Genomic DNA, 24353 nt, shown 5'->3' with positions numbered 1-24353 from the left:
ATCTGACAGTGCTGCCTGTGCTTTTGGAGGGCTTCTGCCTTTCTCTCCCCAGAGAATTTCAGTGGCTATCCTGAAAGTAATTAAATCCATACCAAATTAAACCAAACGAGCAGTCCTTCCATTTCATATCCATTTTCTTTAAGGCTAGGGCTGTTTTATTGTAAATTCACTTATATAACAATATTCAGAACTTTCTTAGACTTCTGTCTGCAGTTTTCTCTGAATTTTAATTACCCATTAATTACAAGCACATGGAATAACAACCATTACTAATTATAATAAACAGATAATCACTCAAATGTACAAACTTTTTATTTAGAATTAAAGACTCAAATACAAATTAAATAAGTACAATATAAAATATGAAGCCTTCATAAAACAGACCATAACCCCTTGAAATCATCTACTATTTCTTTAAGAAAATTAAAGAAAAACCCAAAAAGAGTCAAAAATCAAATTATTTTTAAACTCTTGTTAACATTAAAATTATTACAAAACACTCAAAGAAATTTAATTAGAAAATGAACACAGTTACTACAGAGGGACTCCTGCTAGCTATTCACTAAAATCAATTAAGAAATTAAAATTTAGTATGATTTCTATTCATTCACAAATAAAAAGCACTTCATTTTAAAAAGACAATTATTTGTTTCTCTCTATGCTGCGAGGACTGCTTTCTTTACTTGGCTTTTAATTTTAATATGGCACAACAGATTTGATCAGTAAAAGCAGTATCACTAAAAATGTTTACAACGTTCCTTGCAGACTCTTTCTGCTTTACTTCATGAATGAGAGGGACATATATTTAAAAGTTAAAATATTACAATATAATAGATATCCCTTAATAAGGTGCATGGCAAAATAAAAATATACATTAAACAATAAAGTTTCTTTTTATTTCATTTATGAACAGGAAATTGATCAGACTCATTTTATATTTTCCTTTTTACTAGGGCTTAATTCTCCAGAAAAGATTTTATATTATTGTTATAAATCCAATTCTAAGAATTTGCATCAAAAAGGTACCAAGGAAGATAGTATAATTTCTTAAGCTCATATTGTTTTTGAAAATACTTATAAAAAGTGGAACTAAACTTTTCTTAAGGGGATAACCGAAAAGTACACCATTATGGTGTTTGTATATTTAAAGTAATTGGAAACAAAAGAAAAATCCACACTCAAAAATGGAATCCACATCATTCAAGACTATAATTATTTGCATATATATAAATACTTGTGAGGTTTTCCTAAAACATGCACATTCTAAGCCTTTTATAATTAAACTTATAAAAACAAACTATATTATGTATTAACTGTCATAATTGGAGCTTTCTGCACATCAGGAGAGATAAAACTTTAACATCTGTTGTTCTGTAAAACTGAAGATGAAATATAATCAAACTCAGCATTTCACTAGAAAATTTTATATATCTTAGTAACATGTTATATTTCTCATCAAGTAAATGGACTCCAAGATGCAGCTATTCCTTTAAATATTTTGTTTCTACTATTGCTCTTTAAAAACCATTTTAATCAAATCACATTTCTTAGAGAAAATTCACTCAGGGTTCTGAACAAATTGTTTTTTGTACAAGCAGCTTTGCCTTGAGGGGCAGAGTTTTAGCTCTCAGAAATTTGTGTTCTCTTTCAAAGAGAATGGAAAATATGTGAGATTTTCTTACTGACTCATTAAATGTAAAGATTAATACAGAGTATATAACAAACTTTGGGAACACAATAACTTAGGTTTCAGTTTATTTACTACTAACTAGCAATAACATCAGAGAAATTATTTAACCTCTCTGTGCCTTAGTTTCATTGTTAAAGATATTAGAATAATCTCCAGAGGTTCCTTCCATTTCTCACATGGTATGATTTTGTGCTTCTGCAGAAGTATCTACTTAATACATTGATTTTTCCATAAATCAAGAGAACTAATATGAACTAAAATAGCACAGTGGAACTAAATCTCTCCTGTAAGAAAAACACAAAGACCGTGTTAAAGCTCACCATTCCCTCTCTAGTCAGACCAATGAACAACCCATAGAGTTAAAAACCTAATATCTTAGTTAGATAAATTATTTTAAATTACACTGTAAACCTATTAAAATATGTTAAGTGTATGCCAGTTTTCCTGCATTCTAATTTACATTATTTTCATTCTATCTACATTCAAGATAATCTATAAAGTTAAGGTAGGGGGCTACTTAATATTCTTGCACTTCAAAACACTCGTAAAGTTAAATAGAATGGACAGCAGAATATTAATCGTCATCATATTCTGTCAATTTTAAAATAAAAGTATGCTGAATACTATTTATATCTAGAAAAACAAGACAAAGGTAAAAAAGAAAATGTTACTGACAAATGCTCATGTTCAAATGACTTTAGTTGTGTTTTCCTGTTTCTTAAAAAAGGTTAAGAGGGACAAGATGGCAGCAATAACCCACTTAGGCAATACTGAAGCAGGACATTTCCGGGGCTTTAATGAGAAATTAATGACCATGAAGCAGCACTTTGGGTTCTGCTTGCAGTACAAGTAGTGAAGTACAAGTTGATTTTTTTTTGTCTAACAATGGGCAGCAAATGAGGCACTTAACTGTAAAATAGAAAAATACGGAATATTTAAGAATTTCAAAATCATTCATAAAAGATAACTAGCATTATTCAAAAAGCAAAAAATTCGATTTTTATTTAACATGCTTTCTACGTTACACAAGCTTCACTAGAAAAAATATTTTGAACATAAGACTGCTGCTCAGTTTATGAGAGACAGAAAATACTTCTTTTTCAAGAGATTTTGGATTTCTGAGAATGAAGTTCAAGTCTTCTTAACCTGAGTGCTACATATTTATAAACTGAGAGAAAAATACATCTTACCCACACTGGAGAAATATTTCTAACTATCAACAAAGTATATCAAGTGATCCCTGACCTTATTTTTGAAGGATCAGAAGTTTTTATTGTATAAAACATCAAAGAAGGGGACCTAGTGACGTCAGAGAATAATAAATAGGTATTTAGCACCTAAATTTAGAGAATAAGTATTGCCATAGTTTTAAATAGTTGTATGTCCACAGATTGGGGGAAATCAGATATGAATTGTTCAATGATATTAGAGCATTCTCAAAGATTAAAATATCAAGCTTCCAAAAATTATCCTTGATTTGCGAATATATGTATCTGTAACATTCAAACACAGTATTATCATTTCTTCCTGGAGTTACAGATATATATCCTTTTTAACAAGTAAAAAAAGTGAGGTTTATTTCTTCTTAGTCACTGCTGAACTGTCTTCCAAATGTGGCACTTTTTTCAGAGATTTAGATAGAAAATAGTTCTTAAAAAAAAAAAAAGTCAACATACCATAGTCTACCACTAATATTACTTTAAATGTTCTCCATTAGGACGCAGAGGTCAAAAGTGAAATAAAAGACCTGGGCCTTCTGCTAAAACACACATGCAAATACGCAGCGGGAACACAGATGAACACACATGTACTAGCACACAAATGCTTACCTGTGAGGAATAAAGGACTAAATGAAAAGGTGGTAAATGTTCGCCGTGACATTATTCCAAATGAACGGAGCTTAGTGTCTGCTGTCTTCATGTCTGAGAGAAATATCCTTATGTTGCCTCTTTAAATAAGCTTGATTTTAATTATGGATGGAACATTTGGCTTCATGTGTTAAAACTGATACATGATATGAACTAAGGTTTGCCAGGAGACAATTTAATCACTCCCATTGAGAAATCCTGTAACGGCTGCCCTCGCTCCCCATTGCTTATAGGAAGGCTTTCCTTGCCTCATAAAAGAGGAAAAAGGCTTCAAAACACAGGCTCTTCCTCCAAGGAGGCTGGCAAATTTCAACAGTTCACAACCCTCCTACATTACTTACATTCACTTTAACAGAGTGCATTCTTCATCACCAATTAATTTCCTCACACAGGAGTCAAAATGCTCTTAGTTATATCTTTAACGTAAATTTTTCTATCTTCTTTAAGATACTCTAGTTTATATTTAAAAGGACACGAATACATAAAAAAACAGGAACACTGCTGATGCAATCCTGTTGTTAAGAAATGAGGTGCCTACAGCTTCCGACATAAATACTGTTTGATACATTACAGCGAAGTAAAAAAAGCTAACCCAATAAATATGAAGATTGACCTCAGTATCTAGAATAAGGGAAAATCAGACAAGAATACAAATTCTATATAAATAGTAACAAAATCGGGGGAAATATTCCCATTCCCCTTCAAAATAAAGAAAAGGCAACTGACAATGTTCTTAAGAAAAATTAAGTGGATTCTGCTTCTGAGGCAACCAGACATGCTACACAGTAATACCTACATGCAATACCTGGAATGCAGAGTCACACTCTGACTGCTGCCCTGGACCTTCTGCATTTAATTTACAACTCTCTGGTGTCTGGCTGATTTCATCTTGCAAAGCAGGAGATATGCCATGAGTATCGTCTATAGAAGCATCTCCTGCACCGTCAGCAAGATTTGTCCTCTCTGAATCTTCTAGCTGTTGAACCGAAGCTAAATACTGTTCAAGCAGATTATTATCCTGCTCACTGTTTGAGCTTTCCTTACTCCACTCACCATTTTCTTCGCTAACATCGGCTACATCTGACTCTTTGCAACACCTGACTGTGTCAGTGGAATTCCCCATTATAGAACTTTCACTGCTTTTTGTGGAACTTTTTTCAAAATCCAAAGAATCCTGCAAACAGTGGACTTGTTCTGTTAGGGAGGAGTGAAAACCAGAGTCTGGAAATTCTGGTAAGGATTTCTCTTGCAGAGCTTCATCAGGAGCAATGAACCAGTCAGAATTTTGATTAGAAGAGGGCTCCTGGCTTTGGGTGAATAACGGAGGTTCAGATGGCACCAGAGTACTTGATACAGGTGGAGCACTGGTATGCCAGGAACTCAGATGCTGGTCCACAGTCTGTTGCCAAGCTTGTAGAGACCTCACCTATAAACCAAAGGATGTAGTTTTATTATAAAATAAAAATCATGCCTGTTTTATAATTGTCCTTTGAGCTTTATTTCCAACACATGTGAAGTTGGTAAATGACAGATGGCAAAACTGGAGTTACAAACGGCTGAGTGCCTTGCCCTTTCCATACAGCACCTCCAGCCTAAACCAGGCTGGCACAAGCGGATGGCCTTGGTCAGAAAAGGCCCCCACCAGGAAAGTAGGGATGGGCCAAAGCAAGTCTCTCGCTTCTTCTGGAAAAACAACCAGAAGTACATGTCTAGCTGACTAAGGGGTCAATAATGTACTCAATATATACTGAAGTCCATATAATAAGGCAGATTAGAGACTACCAATATAAGTAGATTCTCTAATATAAGTAGAATCTCATTTTAGATATCCATTTGGGATAAGAGTTAAAATACCTAACAATATAGTATATACAACTCTAAAATACCTAAAAATACCCAGAGTTCTTGGTAACGTGACCTTTACATTTTTAAGTACAATGAAGATCTCAAGACTTTACTACAACATCTGCAACAAAAAAGCAACGTATAGAATATTTAAGTTTCCCTTTGACTATCCTCCAAGGTAATCACTGATAGCAGTTTGATATGTATCCTTCCAGACCTTTTACTATGTATTTTCAAATACAAAGGGAGTTTTTAAAATCAAGTGTAACACGAAATTCCGCAATTTGCTGTTTTTCACTGAACAATGTTATCTTGGAGAGCTTTCCATGCCAGTCCAGTTCTTCCTTTTAACTGTTCCACAGCATTCCATGTACTGTTATTCCTAAAATGTATTTAAGCACTCCTCTATTATTAGTAATTATAAAACCTTAAAAAGGTTTTTGAATTTTACAGTTAAAATCCTATTACAAGAAATTCTTTTATAAAAACATTTCCAAGGAATTATCCTAAAAAAATATTTGATGGGATACAATTATAGTAAAACCTACTGTCCGCACTGTCCCTAAAGTGTGCTATTATAAGATTCAAACTCTCTCCCCCTGAAGTCACGCATACTTTCAGGACATGCATGTTGTAACCACCACACACCTGTCAGTCACCTTTCATTCAAATATTCCCAAAAGATAAAACAAGATAGCTACATAAAAACTTCAAATTGAGTTTTTATACCTACGTATTGGAAAGTTATAACCACAACCCTCAATTTAGTCACTCGCCTTCATCCTTATACTTCTTCATCTTTCTGTTCAAAAGTAAAAAAAAAAAATGTTTTTTGTTTTTTTTTGAGATTAAATAAAATGTGACAAAGTTCACTGTCCTAGTTCCAAGTTACTGGCAAAGAGTACAAATTACATCCTTGATCTTGGCAAAGGGTGCTTAGTATGCCTAACTACTCCATGATTATCTCAATAAATCTAGAATTTTCCTTTGTTCACACATTAAGCAAGTCAGCAGGAAGGGGTTTACCTGGTTCCAAAGGAATCTGACAGCCTCTTCTTGTACAAAATTTTTAACACGTTCTTCATCTCTTTCTTTTCTTAATCTGTAATAATTCAAAATCCATTACTGATGCAAGGAAGGGTGCTTTGATTTGCACTTCTTCTCACAACGAATAAACACATGCTTTGGAGAGAAATTAAAAAACAAAAAGGTCTTTTCCACTTTTAAAATATCTAAGTGAAACAAGTTTTAAGCTATGGCTCATCAAAGAAGCCAAGTGAGATGGGACTGAAATTCAGATTATATTGGTTCCACAAAGTACTGCCAGTGATGAAAAAAAAAATAGTTAAAATAGCTATTTATCTTGCCTCAACTTCCCACCCAGACACACCAGAGGCATCAGCAGAAAGGCGTTAAGGATTAGGATCACGGCTAGAAACACCTTCTAGACGAGCAGGACTAATCCCATCAAACCTCACGGCCTGCCCCAGTTCCTGATGAACTTCTTGCTATCATCAATAGACAACCACCTCATCCCATCACTTCCCCTCATTCATTCAAGTCTTACTCTGGGCTCACTGCCCCCTCTCCATACTTAGGCTTATCACAAACCTAAGGCTCCCAGAGTTGTCCATTATCTCCCAGATTGTCACCACCATCTTGTTCTGAACCTCCGACCCAATTCCCCACATTCTCTAGCCCCCCAAGGTCTTCTCCTGTGCCATCTGAGATTCCTGAATTGTAATCAGCAAACTCCTTTATACAGGATGGGGCAAAAGTAGGTTTACAGTTGTCAGTACACAAAACACAGAGTTTATTATTGTATTATTATTTATTATTATTTTCCATAGAACAACTGTAAACCTACTTTTGCCCCACCCTGTACAGTCAACCTCTGAGGTGAACTTTTCCTTGACGAAATCAGACCCACTTCTGAGGGCACTGTCGCCCTCTCAAGTGGAAGCTATCTTTTCCACTCATCCATTAGGGTCAGAAGATTGCTTCTCACTGCTGTCTACAAACTATTCTTTACCTTCCTCCTTGAGCAACTAAATCTCCCCAAACTCTTTTCCAGTACTGACTGCCCATTGTCGGCCCCCTTTGCTGAAGTCTCAGCACCAGTCTTTCTCGCTGCCCCTTTCCTGTCATCATTTTCCAGAGACCTCGACATTCCCATGGATGCTCCATCTAAGAATAATCCAATCCACGTCACTCCTTCTCATTGTCTCACTCTAGACCCAGCCCCTTATTTTGACTACACCACTTTCAAAAATAATTTCAAGCACCCACACAAACCACTACCTCTTATCTCCCCAGTTCACCTGCTCTTGCACCCCATTGCAACAATCTTCATTTAGACCTCTGAAGTGATGATCCCTTCCTCCTGTCTTTCCTTTTACTCCATTTAAATTCCAAGATCCATCAATACGTGTAATCATCCCCCCTCAAATATCCTGGACTCCCTCCCTTGCTTGTCCCTCTCTCCCCCTACCATACACAACTGGAAAAACTCCATTCCTGGATGAACAAAATCAACCACTCCCGAATCAGAAGAGAACAGCTGAGAACTGCTGATGAAAATCATACCACCTGACCTATTGTTTGAAGTTTTCCTCACACTGTCCAGCAATCTTCCTTCACTCCCCTTGTAAGTTCACTTTAAAAATGAATACCTCACACCTCACATATCTCTTCTTAAACCTCTCAGACCCTCACCCCTCTTCATTTTCAAATGCTGCCACATCTTATATGTTACTGAAAGAGGAGAAGCATCCATCACACAGGGCTTCCCCACCCCACCATCAAGCCTATCGCCCTACCTGCTCCTGCCTCAAGCCACCCCCTCTCTTAGCTTCTCAAGAACCTCAAGCCTGCACTTCTTTCTTTCTTCTGCACCAGTTATTCTCTCTTTATTGAATCATTTCCATCAACACATAACCATCTTAAGAAAAATCTTTATCTTCCCATCTTAAGAAAAATTTTTTCCTTAACTCCAGATTCTCCTCCAGCTCTTCTCTTCCTCACAGCATGTCCCAAAGGAGCTGGCTACACTCACCCTTCACCTCTCACTCACTCTTCAGCCCATTCCAAATGGCCTTCATCCCATGAAAGCTGCTCTTAGGAATGTCACGGGGCAGGAAAGGGTTAACTCAGCAGGACTGGATGTGTTCAAACCCTACCTATTACAAAGACAGCTGGCCTTGATTGGCTCCTGGGAGATAACCTGTAAGCCCTTGAAATGTCCTGCCAGATAAGAGTATCTGTACACATGGGGCATTGGGCTAAACTGGACAGTTTATGCTAACGCTATGCTTTCTGGAGAATTAAGTTTTTATTTTATTTTTTTAACTTTCACTTACTGATTTTAGAGAAAGCAAGAAAGGGAAGGGGGGAAGTCAGAAAAAGATAGAACTATTGATTTGTTGTTCCACTTATTTATGCATTCACTGGCTGATTCTTGTATGTGTCCTTACTGGGGATTGAACCCACAATGCTGGCGTAGCAGGATGACACTCTACGCAACTGAGCTACCTGGCCAGGGCTGGTGAATAAGTGCTTTTGTTCACCTGGGACCCTGTATCAGTCTGACCTCAGGTACGGTCTGAGAATTGAGTAGTTAAGGTCAATCACTGCCTATGTGACTGACCCCCAATAAAAACCCTGGCTGTCAAGGCTTGAGTGAACTTCCCTGGTTGCCAATGCTTCACAGGTGCTGTCACACATCATTGCTGGGCCAGTCAAGCCCTGTGTCTACACTCCACCAGGAGAGGACAACTAGAAGGTTGGGGCCTGGTCTCTCCTGGACTCTGCCCTATCTGCCTTTCTCCTATGCTGACTTTAACCTGCATCCTTTCGTTATAACAAACCATAATCATGAACAGAATAGTTTTCCTGAGTCTTTTTAGCAAATCATAACCCCCAGCTTCTCAGTCTAATGTACACTTCTCGGAACTCCAGCACCTCTCTCTCTCCCCCGAGACATTTTCCTGTGGGAGCTGGGACACACTCTCTCCCAGTTTTCTTACACAATGGCTGTTCCTTCTCCGTTTCTTTTACCGCCGCCTCCTCTTCCACCTGATACTATTAACAGATATTGCTGACTGCAATACTAATACTAAAAATAAATTCTGAAATCCAAATTTTCTTGGGTTGGCAGTCAGTTAAACATGTGAACCATGGAATTAAGGCATAATTCCTACCACTGCCCCAGCATTTTAGCCCCTTTTAAATCCCTGCTCTTTAATTCTCAGATCATCTAGTCAGTTCTACGTAGACTTTCTCATCTTCTCATTTTTATACTTATTCAGTTTTTCTACATTTTCTGTACCTTTCTGTGCTTAGGTTTATAGGTGCCTGAAAGGCATGTATTCATTCAAAATCATTGCTTTACTGCATCTATGTACCAAATGCTGTGCTAGACATGGAGATGCATATGAGAGTGCTCCCAAAATGCCTTCAGTATACTGCAGGAGACAGGTAAACCAAGAGTGGCAGCGTGGTACAAAGTGTGTCCTGACCACAAGAGCACTGATTCAGTGTTCCGAATCAACTCAAAGAACCTGACACCCCCAAACCAACAAAACAGCACCTGACGGGGCTTCTGACCCACCTCCTTACTTCATTGGTGAGGCAGACAATGTGCTCCTGCATCCTGCGCAGCCGGATTTCACAGCGCACATCCTTAGCTTGAGGGTTGTGGTTTCTGGCATAAAAGCCCCGCCAACAGGCCTGCAGTGTGGTGGCTGCTTCATTCAACTTCTGAAGGGCAATTTTATCTTGTCCCAAAGCAACAGATCTCTGGGTTAAGACTCCACACGGAAGTTCCTGTGAGGCAGCTTCAGACATGGTTTCTTCACTGTCTGGTTTTGTATGTAAGACACTAGGTCCAACTGACTCAGGAAAAGATGACACACTGTGGGAGCCCCCTTTCGAGAGAGCACTGGCTCCTGTTAGCTCAGGACAAGGTAACAGCCCATTTTCCTCACTGCCCTCTGCACTGACTGCACTTCTCATCATCTGAACAGAATTCTCACTTTCAGCCCAAAAAGCTTTATCTTCTTCTTTATCCAAGCCCTGGTCTTCCTGCCCCTTCACCGAGTCATCTGCACCAGCGTCTAGGTCCAAGTGAAGGCCTTGTAGCCTCAGCTCAACTGTAGGTGATACTGGGGAGAGTCCTGACGCAACTGGCATAAAAGTAGACTCCGAAGAGAGAAGACTGCAGTTCAGCTTGTCCTCATCTGTCTGTATGTCTTCCAGGTGCAGGTCATTTCGAGAATACCTTGCAGTGTGTACAGAGGCTGGAAAGTTACTCCTAACAGCATATACCTGATCATCATTACTGCTTGTCCCAACCCAAGAATTGACTTGGATGACGGGGTCTAGAAGAATCAACAGAGTATCATTTAAACCACTAAATATCTAAAGAGGTTTGTTTTGTTTTGTTTTTAATTTCAGCTCTATCAAGGTCTAATTGACATACAAAGTTGTAAGATGTTGAAAGTCTATATTGTGGTGATTTGATATATGTCTATATTGTGAAAAGATTCCCCTCATCTGGTTAATTAAAACATCGATCACCTCGCATGTTCATTTTTATCTATTTTTGTTGAGTCAAGACATACTTTCCAGTTACATCTTTTTAAGGAAATCTAATCCTTGAAATAAGAGTAAAATGAGATAAAATGTCTTCACTAATTCCTCCAATATGCCTAAAACATCAAACCAAATATTTTTAAGGACATCAATAATCATAAGAATGATCAAAGTATCAGGTCAATACCAAAATTAGCAGTGCTCTGAATTTTTAAAAATTAGAAAATAGTTATGATATATATGTATATATATGATATATGATGTGTGTATATATATGCAGGGTGTTCCCAAAAAATGTACACACACTTTGAATGACTCTAAAGTCAGTGTTTATTAACACACAGTTCATTTTCAAAATTTAAAAGAATCTACAGAAGTGAATCTTTTTTTTTCTTTTTGTCAATTTCTGTTCTCAAACTGATGACCGTTCTGGTCTAGGCATGGCTGATAACGCAAAGCAATGAAATCGCAAACATCAAGAATGATTTTATTAGGTATTTGTACACCTCAATTCGTTGACTATTGCCGGTTTTTGGACTATAAACTTTTATCTTTTATGTATCCCCATTAAAAATAGTCTAGTTGCACTTTAGGATAAATTTTTGTTCAAAGCTTAGTCTGGCTTCAGAGCAGTTAAACCTGAAAAGGAGTGAAAATTACGTGAGTTATCAGCTGTTAAAGTATGTATACATTTCTTTGGGACACCTTACATATAGGTATGAGTGTGTATACACATATATTTAAAACATAAGATCCAAATGACCACCTAAGTTAAAAACTAATAAAAATTATGAAAATCTGCACCTTTTCTGTTTTATGATGTCCAACAAATCAAACCAGTTGGAGAAAACTGATCAATTAATTTCTTACCGCTTTCCTGGACTATCTGGCAATCTTGAACAGGGCTCGAATGGTCTGGGGCCCTTGTTTCAGTAGGAGGAAGACAAGACAACTCTTCATTTTGGCTTTGGTTCATCAACTGCCTCTGGTGAAACCTAAAAGTCATAACATCAGATGTGATTTAACACATATAAAAAAAGAAAGCTTTGCTGCTTCCTAGGTAACTGTCAGAAAGGTGGAAGTTTACAAGTCTTCAAAGCAGATGCCTCTAATCACCACCAAATTTCAAAGTCTCATTTGAAAGCACTGAATAGAAAAGGTTAAGGAACTTATTTTTAAATCACATAGTTAGACACCTTCATATGCATACACTTGCACAAACATTTAAGGCAGGATCTCTGATGAAAAAAAAAATTGAACATTAAATGCTCCTAGCTATACTTCTTAATATTAGTATTTAAAACCCCATATGGAACACCTACACTAAAAGGACAGATCCATTTTTTAAAAAATTCCATTCTCCCATACTGCCTGGCTCTCCCCAGGCATGATCAGCAATGTGGCTGCTGTGGAGCAAACTGGACTGCACTGCATGGTTCAGTTCCCTGCCCGACAGCTGCAGTGAAAAGGGCCCAAAAGCCCAGAAATGTGGGCCGCGGCACTTGCCTCAGTCCTACTGAGCCCACAGAAAAGACTCAGAGATATTTTCACTTGTGAATTCATCAGCTGCTACAAATACGTGGGCTCACCTCTGCTTGCTCAGAATCTTCTCTAGTTTGGCATCTTCTGCAGTTTGAAGGCCCAGTGTAGACATGAGAGGACAGACCGTAGCTAGATACTGGACGAGCTGGATGTGCTGGCCAGGCCTATACGCTCTCCCCTTGCCTTGACTATAGAGCCATTCAGCTTTCAAACTAGAATTGGGGGGCACAGAGAGAAGATGACTTGAGGTAGACAAGATACATTTTTAAGCAATATGATCTCCCTTCTTAATGTACCTTTACAGCATCATTCGATGTTTTTTGTAAATAAAACTCAAGTTTAAAAAACTCTATCCTTCTGATTCATTCCCCTTCCTCTTAACATGATTCAAACCTTTTTTCTTGCTTTGGGGCATTTCCACAGATTGCACTAATAGTTTCAAATATTTCAAAATTATTTTCCAAGAAGCAGTAAGTATTCCTTCCATTTACTGTCAAACTGAAGTACCTAAATATATCACAGATGAGACGTAATAACAGTATTGTAGTTATTTCTTAAAGAGCCCTTATCTTTTTAGAGATATATACTGAAATATTCACAGATGAAATTGTACGTAATCTGAAATCTGTTTAAAAATAACAGGAGAAGAGGAAGTGGGTGAAGGTGTAAATGAACAAAGTTGGCCATGAATTGAAAACCACTGAAATTGGATGATGGATTCACGGGAGGTGATTATATTACTGTTTGCTTTCCCACATATGTTTGAATTGGTTTATTTATTTAATCTTAATTTTTTTTATTGATTTGAGAGAGAGAAAAACATCAATGCATCAACATTGATAGGCTGCCTCCTCCACATCCCTACTGGAGATTGAGCCTGAAACCCCGGCATGTGCCCTGACCAGGAATTGAACTGGGGATAGATGAAACAAGATTGGTAAAATGTTGATAACTCTGGAAGCTGCATGGTAGGTATTTAGGTGTTCTTATGCTACTCTCTCCACTTCTCTATATTTTGAATATCCTTTCAAAAGAGAAACAGCACCAAAGTTCTGCTCCTTAACTAAGTTCTTATCTCTAACTACGCAATAGAGGGGCAGTTTGGTCCAGTAAAAGAGATTAAAACAAATTCAGAAAGAACTCCAAATACTTAGGTGCTATACAAAGGTGCTAGTCTTTGCACAGGTGTGCTTCTCCCTGAGAAAGCTCTAGTCAAAGCACCATAGGGGTGGGTGACCGCTCAAGGGACTCTTTTCCATGACACACACTTAATATCTGGCTACCTGAAGTCATCCTAGAATCTGCAAAACTTTTTGTGAAGGAGAAAATTTTAACCCGAATGTTTCTAGCAAATAGCAGTTAGGCTGGGTAAATACAAAAACTGGAAATTCCTTCCTATCCTCAGGACAATTCCCAAGGTTGACCAGGAGAATGTTTTGGACATTGCTCAGGCTACCCATCAATTTTTAAGATAACAGCTCTCCCTTAGAATAATTCCTCCCCCTGAACAAAATACTTCCAGAGATATTCTAAAACCTGGGAATACAGTGTAGACTCCAGGGTTGTCTCAGACATCAACTACAACAGCATTTTTCTCACTAGTGTGGCATGAACAACAATCTAGGCTCCTTAGTTTGAATACAACTCTACCCATTCTTCTATGGGCTGACATTTGGGTCATTTCCCAAATGTTCCAAATAGCTCCCAATGTTTGGAGCCATTATGAATAAGGCTGTTATGAACATGCTTGTACATGTCTTTTGGTAGACAGAGCAACTGTTTTTGTAGGGTATAGACCAGATGTCAAATTGCTGGGCCACAGGGAATGTATTTGTATGCTTAGCTTCAGTAAATACTGCCAGTTCTCCAAAGTGATTGCACCATTTACGTTCCTAGAACAACGTATGAGAGTTCCAGTTGCTCCACATATTCACCAACACTTAGTACTGTCCGTCCTTTAAATTTCAGCTACTCTGGCAGGAGCTGATTGATTTAAAGACCCCCATAATAACCAGAAAAAATAATAATCTTTCTGGATTATCAGAAAGTCAATACAGTGATTATCTCTCATAGGAAGGGGAGTTTTATGATGGGAGTGGGGCAAAGGAGATCTCTGCAGCGCTGGTGATATTCTACTCTTATTCTCAGTGGTGATTATATGAATATTTGTAGATATCATTTTTTAAGTATACCTGAATTATGAAACTTTGCAATTTTTTTAAATATGGGGGGAAAAGAATCTGTCTGAGAAAGGGTTGTTATATTTGCCACCCTCCAGACTTCTTTTGGGTAGGACACCCACAGAAAGGGAGGCTACCCCACGTGAAAGCAGTTCCCTACCTCCTCAAGTCTCTGAAGTTAAACAATTGTAAAACATTACACAAAAAGTTCAAAGAAATACAAATCACCTGGAAGTCAGTTGGAGTAAACCATTTCCACAGTGTAGAAACATAGCCTTTGTATTATTATTCATCTGCTCAATAAATATTTTATGTTTTAACACTTGTTTTAGTTTCTTCAAAACACTTCAATCCCTAGTCCCTAGCCTTAAGCAATGACAATTACCATTTATTAAGCACCTAGTGTATGACCGGTACTGTGCTAGGTACATCCTTTATCCTCACAGAATCCTTAAGAGCGAGGTAGTATCACCCACATTTTACAGATGAGAGACTAACGCTCAGAGAAATCAAGGGACCAGCCCAGGCCACACAATTAATGGGTGGCAGGGAAAGATGTGAAGACTTCTCCTGTCTCTCCTGACCAGGTCTCATCTCTCCTCCCAGGTCTCTTTTTAAGCCAGTCTCTCATTTCTGTCCATCTCTCCACGCTGCCTCCCACGTATGAAAATGTTGCCAGTCCCTCTCCCAGAGAAAAATCCAACAAGGTACTTCTTCCACTTAAAGAAAGATCCAGAGAAGAATCCAAGTGAATCCACATTCCAGCTTTAGAACAATCCACTTTGAAACAAAATAAGGTTCGTGAGTACACGGCAACACTCACTGCAGGAAAAAGGCCAAGGCCACACTTTTTGGCAGGCAAACTAGACCTGACATGTCAGTCACCCTGCACCAGCACCACCACCTGCAGCTCCTGGCTGCCATTCCTCACTGCCCCACGCCCCGTCCAGCAGGCAGATAGAACAGCAGAGAGAAGGAAAAGGAGAGCCCTGCCTGTGATCTTCCGCTCATCCTCTCATCTGGAAACCCTCGAGGGATACCACCAGTCTCCAGGACAGAAGGGCAGAAACGGTGAGGGAGAATGTATGTGTGAGTCCATGAATCATGTACATACGCACTGAGAGGAGGAAGTGCAATGAGGCAGTGATGAGACTAAACTCACCTCAATCCTCACGATCACCTCTAACTCCACCCTCTGTCCGCATCCTAGTTCCTTACCTCCCCTAAAGCTCTAGTTCCACTGATCGTGTGCTAGTGTCCAAAAGGCCCCATCAGGCAAGGGTTCCAACTCCAAGCCACAGAAACCATCAATGATGTAGAGATGGGGGAATCCTCATTCCTACCACTTCACAGGTCAGAAAAGGGGAAGACCAATCAGCATGTCTGCGACCAGCTCCAAACTGGAACTCTGCATGCATTTCCCCCCAGAGCCACTGTTAAAAAGGGCAGTTGGGTCCTGAGGTATTACTAATACTGCCTTACATATCTGTGAATTACAAACTTTTGTGGGACTTACCTGAGACCCCTACATCTGGAACTGGTATTTCTTTATCCTTTTGTAGAAAGGATAGAAAATCCTAAGTGAACAGTACATAGTTTGCTATATGAATGCATTCATGATCTTCATTTCTAAATGCACACTTAAGAAATACTCAGCTTATTAATCTGCAGAAAGCTAGAAATGGTCTTTTCAGTAACTTCCACAATAAATGTGATGTTAAAGGGGTCATTGTTCACCTTTCCTTCTGGGAAATCACGTATCCATCCAGGACTCTGAGGTTTAAGCACCAGCTGACGATGTATGGCCGATAGTCAAACCCTGGAATGGAAGGTGTTGCCATCACACAAGGATTGCTCATGATCGATAACTGTTCCAATTCAGTTAAGGATGCCAAAAAAGAGATCTGGAACAAAGGATATCTCTGTTGAACAAAATGGACTATCCAGTGTCAAGCACAGGGCTTCCGCTGATTACACATCTTTGGCAATTTGAGAATGTAACAATTCCCCTCTTGTTCTGAAAAGCGACGAGTAACACTCATATTATCCACCGACTTCCAAAGTTCCAACAATATGGCCATCTGTCCTTGCTGCACAAGGTCCCTTAGAAAGGATCAGCACAGTTTCCCAACTGAGAGATTCCCATTTTGAAAATGCAATAGGGGCCAGAGGAAGGCGCACAGTGTGCCTTACTAACCTCTTTAGAGTAGATGCCCCTCTACTACCAATCACTTCCAAATGGAATAACTGCAGCATTACGCATGAAATTAAGTCTTAATGACCCACAGACATTAAGAGTAAAAGAGAAAAATAATGATCAGCTAGAGCCAAGTGTTTCATCTTGATGCAGTTTCTCCCAAGAGGCTCACAGTCCAAAAGTGAGCTCACAACTTTCTCTTGTGTTTCTCCTCCTTTCCCACAACTTTCCAGCTTCTTGGATCCCATAGAATACCCTCAAACTTTACCTCATTTAAGTCCCGAATTTCATTTTCCGCCAAAGAAAGAATAGCCAGACTTCTAGGTAGATAAGATGGTACCATTCTAAGAGAGGTGATGATGTTTCCATGTAAAAGCAGGGTCTTAAAAGTAAAAACAAATGAATTACAAATGAAAAGATTACAAATAAATGGGTCTACTTTTTTTAAAGGTATTTATTATTAATCATTTTAGTTTTTTGCTTTTTTAAAAAATATATCTTTAATGATTTCAGAGAGCAGGAGGCAGAGGGAGAGACAGAGATAGAAATACCAATGATGAGAGAGTCATTGATTGGCTGCCTCCTGCACGTTCCGTACTGGGGATCAAGCCCACAACCCAGGCATGTGCCTTGACTGGGAATCAAACAGCGATCTTCTGGATCATAGGTCAATGCTCAACTGCTGAGCCACACCAGCCGGGCTGGGTTTATTTTTTTCAAATTGATTTTAGAGAGAGAGGAAGGGAGAGGAATAGAGAGACAGAAATATCTGTGAGAGAGAAACATCGACCAGCTGCCTCCTGCATGCCCCCTACTGGGGACTGAACCCAAAACCTGGGCATGTGCCCTAACTGGGAATTGAACTGGCGATCTCCTAGTTCATGGGTCAACGCTCAACCACTGAGCAACACCAGCTGGGCATAAATGGGTCTATTTTGACAAAAACCAAAATGGCATGTATGAAAATAGGGGGACCTATTTTATTATACTTCTCATAGCACACAAAGACTTAATGCTACAAGGGTCTTCAGTCCTCTTCTGGTCTACTCTCTCTTTTCTCGTCTACATTCTAAGCCCAAGAAAGTTTAAAGACTTGTCCAAGAACACAAGCTTAGTGTAGCAACTAGCATTTTGTGAGATTTAGTTTATTAAAACTTGAGTAATTTCCAATATATTGGTTCATTTCCCTTTAAAACATCAGAGTAGAGAGTGAAGAAACTGAAAGAAGACATTCATTGAAACAATCATGTATAAAGCAAATTTTCCAAAAGATAAGAAGGGAGAGGGGGAGAACCTACAATCCATAATTTGCAACTGTATTTCCTTAGAAACTAAAAGCTTGAGGAAGTTAGAATGTGCTACTCGCAGGTCAGCAACAATGAGGAACCAAAAACTCTAATAAGCCCGGCAGGCATGGCTCAGCTGTTGAGCATCGACCTAGGATCCAGGAGATCTCGGTTCGATTCCCAGTCAGGGAACATGCCTGGGTTTTGGGCTCGATCCCCAGGAGGGGGCGTGCAGGAGGCGGCAGATCAATGACTCTCTCATCACTGATGTTTCTATCTCTTCTTTCTCTCCCTCCCTCTGAAATCAATAAAGATATATTAAAAAAAAAAAAAGGAAAAGAAAACAAAACTCTAATAAGATTCTAATAAGATAATTATCCCTCCATTTCAGGAAAAAAAAAGATTAATTATCTTCGGTTCATCTGAATTCTCTTAGTATCTGGCCAAATCAAATTGTTGAGAATAACTGTTGCATTTTCTGTTAAAGATGTGGGGAAAGCTGAGCTAATAACACTCCTTCTAAAGCTTAGTAAGTTCATCTGATGCTAATAATATCCAATGAAACAAAAATATGGAAAATGCCTATATATGTTGTTTGAAGCTGTGAGTCCAACTGTTACTTATTTGATTGCATGATATATTCCCCTCCATAAAAAGTGCTATATGCTACAGGTTTATTTTTTAAATTAAAGTGAAGTTAATTTTGATAACTTAGTAATACCTATTATTAAAAAAACAGCAATTCCGAGTGTCAAGAAAACAGGCTAAAGTTCATGCATAATTACACTCAACCTCGCCAACATGTTATGTACCTACTGCAAAGCTGCTAGCATGGCTGGTTGGGCTTGAAAGGAATTTAAAGTTTGAAGGATGGTAAATAAGAATTAAGCTTAATTACAATGACCAGTTTTAATTACATCAGTTATAGATATTAAAAACAAGTTTCATACTTAGTTTCTGCTATTCTAATAGAAGTTTTATTGTAATGAACACAATCTGTTCTTCATATACAGCAGGCTGCCTTAAAGCCAATCAGATCACTTTCTCTTGGCATCTTAGCATACAATTTCAGAAATTACATAGTCAGAACACAGGCTTACCTTCAGTGACACCAATTTAGATAGATCACCTATCTGGGATAAGTTATTATCTGATAAATCGAGGTGCTGTAGAGCTGTGCAGCTATTGATTTGTTCCATGGCCTATCACAAGAAAATTATCATGTCAGTTCATGCAAACAAAATCAAAATAAAGATTTCCTAGCTCCTCATAGCTGAGTCTCCTGCCTCCTCTGCTCATTATTGGAAGCAGAGCAAGAAAAAGAGAAAGCAGTGCTAACAGGATTTGGTAAAATGTTATGTAGCAAGCTTCCACCTTCGAAGAGTAGGGGAGCATATCATCCCGGATATTCAGAGCTTGAAGAAACCTTAGCGATGACACATGACAGCTGGAAAGTCAAAGTTTATAAGTTAAGAGTGTGGAGAGTGGCTGAACCTGGAAGCTGGACAGGACTCGAGTAGGAGCAAGGCTGTGCCCTGAAGACCCTGAGGGACCTTGTCCAGGGCAGGGGCAAATCTCTGCCTGGATACAGGTTCCCCTGCCCACTGTGTAGGCTGACACACTGGCTTGAGCAGAGCTATGCTTGCATACTACATGTCCTGCCAAAGGCTAGGATATGTGTTCAGCTGAGCAACGGTCGGGTGCCAGCTTCTGGGTACAGTGGGTGCAGAGTGTAACAATAGAAAACCCCCAAGATGTTGTTCTGGGTGCAGCAAAGCAGTATGTTCTGAGAAAGCTTGCCAAGGGATTGTTTTTGACCCTTTCAGCTACCTGCAGTTTCCTTGAAGAATTGTTACCTTGATGTATATAATAAAGACGCTGAGCTTGCTGTCTCTCCATCCAAGGGCAGTGTCCCACCTGGCCCCACTTTTAACTGTCTCATACGTCTCTGTGTATTTCTTAATCTCCCATCGCTCCCTCTCAGGATCCCCCACTTCCCCGCACAGGTGGCGGCAAAGAGTGCAGCCAAACCATCTGGATTCAAATGCTGACTGCGACTTCCTGGCTGTGTGGCCTCAGGCAAGTTACTTAACTTCTCTACACTTCGGTTTCCTCATCTATATAATGGGCATAACAACACTAGCTACCGCATAGGCTCTCATGAGACTGAGTTAATACAGTTAAGATGCTTAGAATAGTTACTAGTCTAAATTAACTGTTCAGTAAAAGTCAGCTATTAATAATATCATTTAATGCAGTCCCCTCATCTAGCATATCAAAAAGTGAGCCACAGAGATATTACAGAGCTCCTAAGTGGTGGAAGCACGACTAGAATCCAGGTCTCCTGACTTTTAAAACAGTATATTCTCCACTATATCATTAAACATTTACTTAAAGCTTAATGCAGCACGATATAGTTTCTCTCCTAACATTTAATTCTATTTGGTCCACTTTTCTAAGTATAATATAGATTTGTTGTTCACATTTAAAAGAATGTTATACTGCATTATGTTTCAAAATGAGATTTTTTTTTTTTTTAGTTTATGTTAACGGAAATTATTCCTGCAGAGTGTGAGTGGGCAATTTCATTTTTTATTCTACTCATTTCTATACTGTTCGAATTTCTTTTTTATAGTGAATACTTTTGTAAATTGAAAAAAACCATAATTACTAAAAAAAAAAAAAAAAAAGAAAGAAAGAAAAAAAAGGAAAGTTCACCTTGAGATTATTTCCTGCCAAATTCAGCCACTCCAGATGTACTAGTTCCTTTAGCCCTTCCACATAGCCAATGCTATTATGAGGCAAATTTAACACCCGGAGTTGGGTCAGTTTGGCCACACCCATCATCCGCACCAGCCGATTATTAGCCACTGACAACTGTGGAAAGGAAAGGTATCATTATTCTTTGGAATAAAATATATACATTACTTTCACGTTAGGGTGCTTAAAAAGATTTGCTTATGTGGCCAAACATGCCCAAATATATAAACCCGATTTGTACTTTTCATATATATTGTGTACATATTCTACAGAGTAACTATATTAGTTTGTTGTTGTTGCTGCTGCTACTCCTAAGCAATGCAAAATACACATAGCCCTCAGCAATCAGACCTCCTCCAATACCTAAAAAGAAAACCCTGTTAACATAGCAACTGCTTGAGAATGTAAGCTCCAGAGAATGGGGTCCTTAAATTGTCTCAATCAAAATCTAGAGCAGTGCCTGACCCATACTGGGGGGGAGGCCAATAAACATTTGTTGAATGAATGAATGAACTCTTTACTCCCATCATGAGGTAAAAGGTTATCTTAACACAATATTTTGCCAACATAAAATGTTGGCTTTCTGAAACGTTTCTTTTCCTAGTCCACTATAAATGAAGGACATATGTATTCATCCTCAGGACAAACTGTCATGTAAAGATTTAAGGCAATGTTTACTACTTTACAGGCCTGCACAGTTACTTTTCCATTGGTTGTTTTGTTTTAATAGATGTAATAATAAACTGTTTCTATATAACTATTTGCCCAGATACAATACCTACCTGTATTAATCGTCTGCATTTCTCAAGATTTTCCAATTTAATAATCTGATTTTTATCCAGAATCAAAGTATGAATATCAGCGTCACAGGGTAAGTTTGCACTTAATTTCTGTAGCCCTTGCCCTGACCAATTGACCACTGATCCTTGGAAAAAGAAGGGAAATTGTTAGAAACACAAATACAACACCTGAGCACAGGAATGGAATTATAAAATCCCAGAGTTAGAAAACACTGGAGCACAATTAACATCAAGATTTTAAAACAAAAACAATCAAGTTCTAAAGGACCGCAGTTTGAATTTGTTCATTTCCCCTCAGAAATACCAAATTACACCAAGTGGATCTCATCTTTTGCTAGAGATGAACCTGCTTACAACCTAACTACCAGCATATCCTAAAGTGCCCCAATCAAAGTATATACTTCAGTTAACTTATCTACAAAATGGGAAAAATGCACCTAATTCATTAAACTGATGTGGGGATGAAAAGTGACCACTTGGCCCCATCCCTGGCACTCAGCACTCAATAAAATAATTTAGTGCAACAGACTTTCAATTCCTGGGCCCCGCCAGTTCACCACTGTGGTGTCTTGGGCCAGTTACTGATTTCTCTGGGGCTCACTTTTCTATTCTGTAAGATGGATTTAATAATAAAACCTGCCTTATTATGTTGTTCTACAGAGAAAAACGAGATGATGCAAAATCTTAAAAAAAAAAAAAACCGCTCAAAACATCATCTAGCTCATATAAAATCTGCTCTATAAATATTAATTGCTAGCACTGTAAGTTGCCTTGGTGGGCTGGGGGGGGTGGGGTTTAAGAGAAGCAGGTGTCAGAGGGAGGTGGGCGCAGAGAAACTGCCAATTTCAAATGCACACGCAAATTAAGGCTACTGAGGAAAACAATTACTCGAGAATGCTCTCCTGAGGAGGTGCAACATTTCCCCACTGTCTAAGGGCTTCTAGCTTTGGGGGTTGGAGGCGGTGGGGGCGTCATGGGATTCCCTGAGAATTTCGGGAAAGCTGCGCAGTGTCCCGGGAAAACGCACCACCTTGGCACACAATTCCAAGGAGTCGACAGACTTCTTAGCATCATCGACTGCCCGCTGCCCCCCAGAATGGAACAAGCAAGCGCCTGATCCAAGCCGTGGAGCAAGGCCTCGACCTCAGCCCTGGCCCGGCCAGGCGGCCGACGCCGAGCCGCAGAGCTCAGGGGCTGTAACCAAAACAAAGGAGCTCGGCTCGTGCGGCTCCGCTTCACGGGCGCATCCTCGCCCCGCGCTCCGCTGGGCAGCGGCCAAACCCGACCCCAGGATCCCGTCCGCACAAGCAGGGGCGGAGAAGTGTGGGCGCCGGATCGCCCCCGGGGTTTATCACAGCCAGCGGACACTTCCAAGAAAGGGTTCAGCGTCAGTCTAGGGAGCTGTGTTTGATGGAGGGTGTCCTGAACGTTCCAGCAACCGAGGGGAAAAGGGGACAAAGCGACAGAGGGCGATCCCGCGGTTCTCGCTTGGGCACCTAGAACTCAAAGTAAACATCTTAGAAAGGTCACCGCAGTCCGAAACCCACCACCCCGGGAGCCTAAGGAGCGCGGGAGCCGAGGAGCCCGGCGCGCGAAGGGCCTTGGGGGCTGTAGTCCCCTGGCCGCCCCTCGCGGCAAGGCTTAGAGAGCTAGGCAGAGCCCGGGGACTACAGCTCCCAGAGGGCAGCGCGCCTCCGCGACACCCACAGACCCTCATCAAGAGAACTGGTCCAGAACTGCACCCCTAAACCCTTCTTTTCTCTGGCAGGTAACTAATTTAGTTCCATGGAGTAAGCCTTGGGACTCAGGGGTGAGGATCGTCTTACCTTCTCCAGGAGGCAAAGCAGGGTCGACCCGCGCCACCGCCATACTTCCCGCTTGCTAATATACCAAGCAACCGTCCTCCGGCTGCTCCGCTTGTAGTCCGGAGGAGGGGCGAGAAACTACAGCTCCCAGGATGCACGGCGCTCGGGCGGCCCAATTGGCTGCCTAACCCTGATGCAGAAAAACCCGGATTAGAATCAGCCGCGGTGAGTTTAGGTGCCCTGTTCAATTCCCTTAGGGGGCAGGTGAGCAAACTGTCGTTAAATGATCATTTCACTCCCTTTTCTAAGTGTTCGCGAAATTCGACACATTTACCGTCGGCCTGATTATACGATCGCTAGCTTATTGCAGACCGAATTCGAAAGCTCACTGCCAGAAGTCTTTGTAGGCGCTGCCCCTTTGTACAATTCTGCATAAATTTAAAGTTTATCAACTCTGCTTTAGGGATGAGTTGGACGATCTTGTTGAGACCGGCAAAATGGATCGGTTTTATTTGAAAATTTATTGAAAGCATGCTGGGATAGGCGCTTGTATAGAGTATTTTTAAAGTGGTGGTTCTTAAATATTTAACAGAATTTTAGACCTGGGAGTATATTTGATAAGTATAAACCTAGAGTTTTTTCACGGAGTGCACCAAAGAAATGTACAATATAGGCTCCCAACTAAAGAATTGCACTGCCTAACTGAAGGGGAGCAGGCTCACGCTTATGGCATAACTATTACATGCTAACTAGTGTGACTGTGGCTGAACTCAGGAAGATTTCAGGGA

The 24353-nt window shown here is 39.7% G+C and overlaps 1 protein-coding gene across 2 annotated transcripts; it reads right to left on the bottom strand.

Moving 5' to 3' along the window:
- Window positions 1-294: 294 nt before the first annotated feature.
- CEP97 (centrosomal protein 97) lies at window positions 295-23682 on the bottom strand. 2 transcript variants are annotated; one of them, XM_087818132.1, is made up of 12 exons: window positions 23587-23682; window positions 21743-21885; window positions 20919-21077; window positions 19301-19402; window positions 17183-17296; window positions 16455-16621; window positions 12585-12749; window positions 11866-11990; window positions 10013-10781; window positions 6430-6505; window positions 4364-4984; window positions 295-1379 (listed from the first exon to the last, which is right to left on the bottom strand). In XM_087818132.1, the coding sequence occupies exons 1-12, from the start codon at window positions 23627-23629 to the stop codon at window positions 1317-1319; spliced, it is 2547 nt and encodes an 848-aa protein (XP_087674258.1). In that variant the 5' UTR covers window positions 23630-23682; the 3' UTR covers window positions 295-1316. The 2 variants fall into 2 exon arrangements, with proteins under 2 accessions (XP_087674258.1, XP_016075952.2); XM_016220466.2 differs by lacking the exon at window positions 295-1379 and having other exon boundaries at window positions 4268-4984.
- Window positions 23683-24353: the final 671 nt, after the last annotated feature.

The sequence above is a fragment of the Miniopterus natalensis genome, chromosome 6, assembly GCF_054644295.1.
Source record: "Miniopterus natalensis isolate mMinNat1 chromosome 6, mMinNat1.hap1, whole genome shotgun sequence".
In the NCBI taxonomy this organism is placed as follows: Eukaryota; Metazoa; Chordata; class Mammalia; order Chiroptera; family Miniopteridae; genus Miniopterus; species Miniopterus natalensis.
The sequence above is the reverse complement of the archived record's forward strand: the minus strand, read 5'-3'. Positions and strand labels throughout refer to the sequence as shown.

What these genes read in the sequence shown, in the direction of transcription:
- CEP97 (XM_087818132.1), bottom strand. Translation starts at nt 23,629, where the DNA reads ATGGCGGTGGCGCGGGTCGACCCTGCTTTGCCTCCTGGAGAAG. An exon ending in CTAAATTGGTGTCACTGAAG is followed by an intron (nt 17,297 to 19,300) that starts GTAAGCCTGTGT and finishes TTTACTTTTAAG; the next exon opens with ACCCTGCTTTTACATGGAAA. An exon ending in CTCACCAATGAAGTAAGGAG is followed by an intron (nt 6,506 to 10,012) that starts GTGGGTCAGAAG and finishes GAATTATTACAG; the next exon opens with ATTAAGAAAAGAAAGAGATG.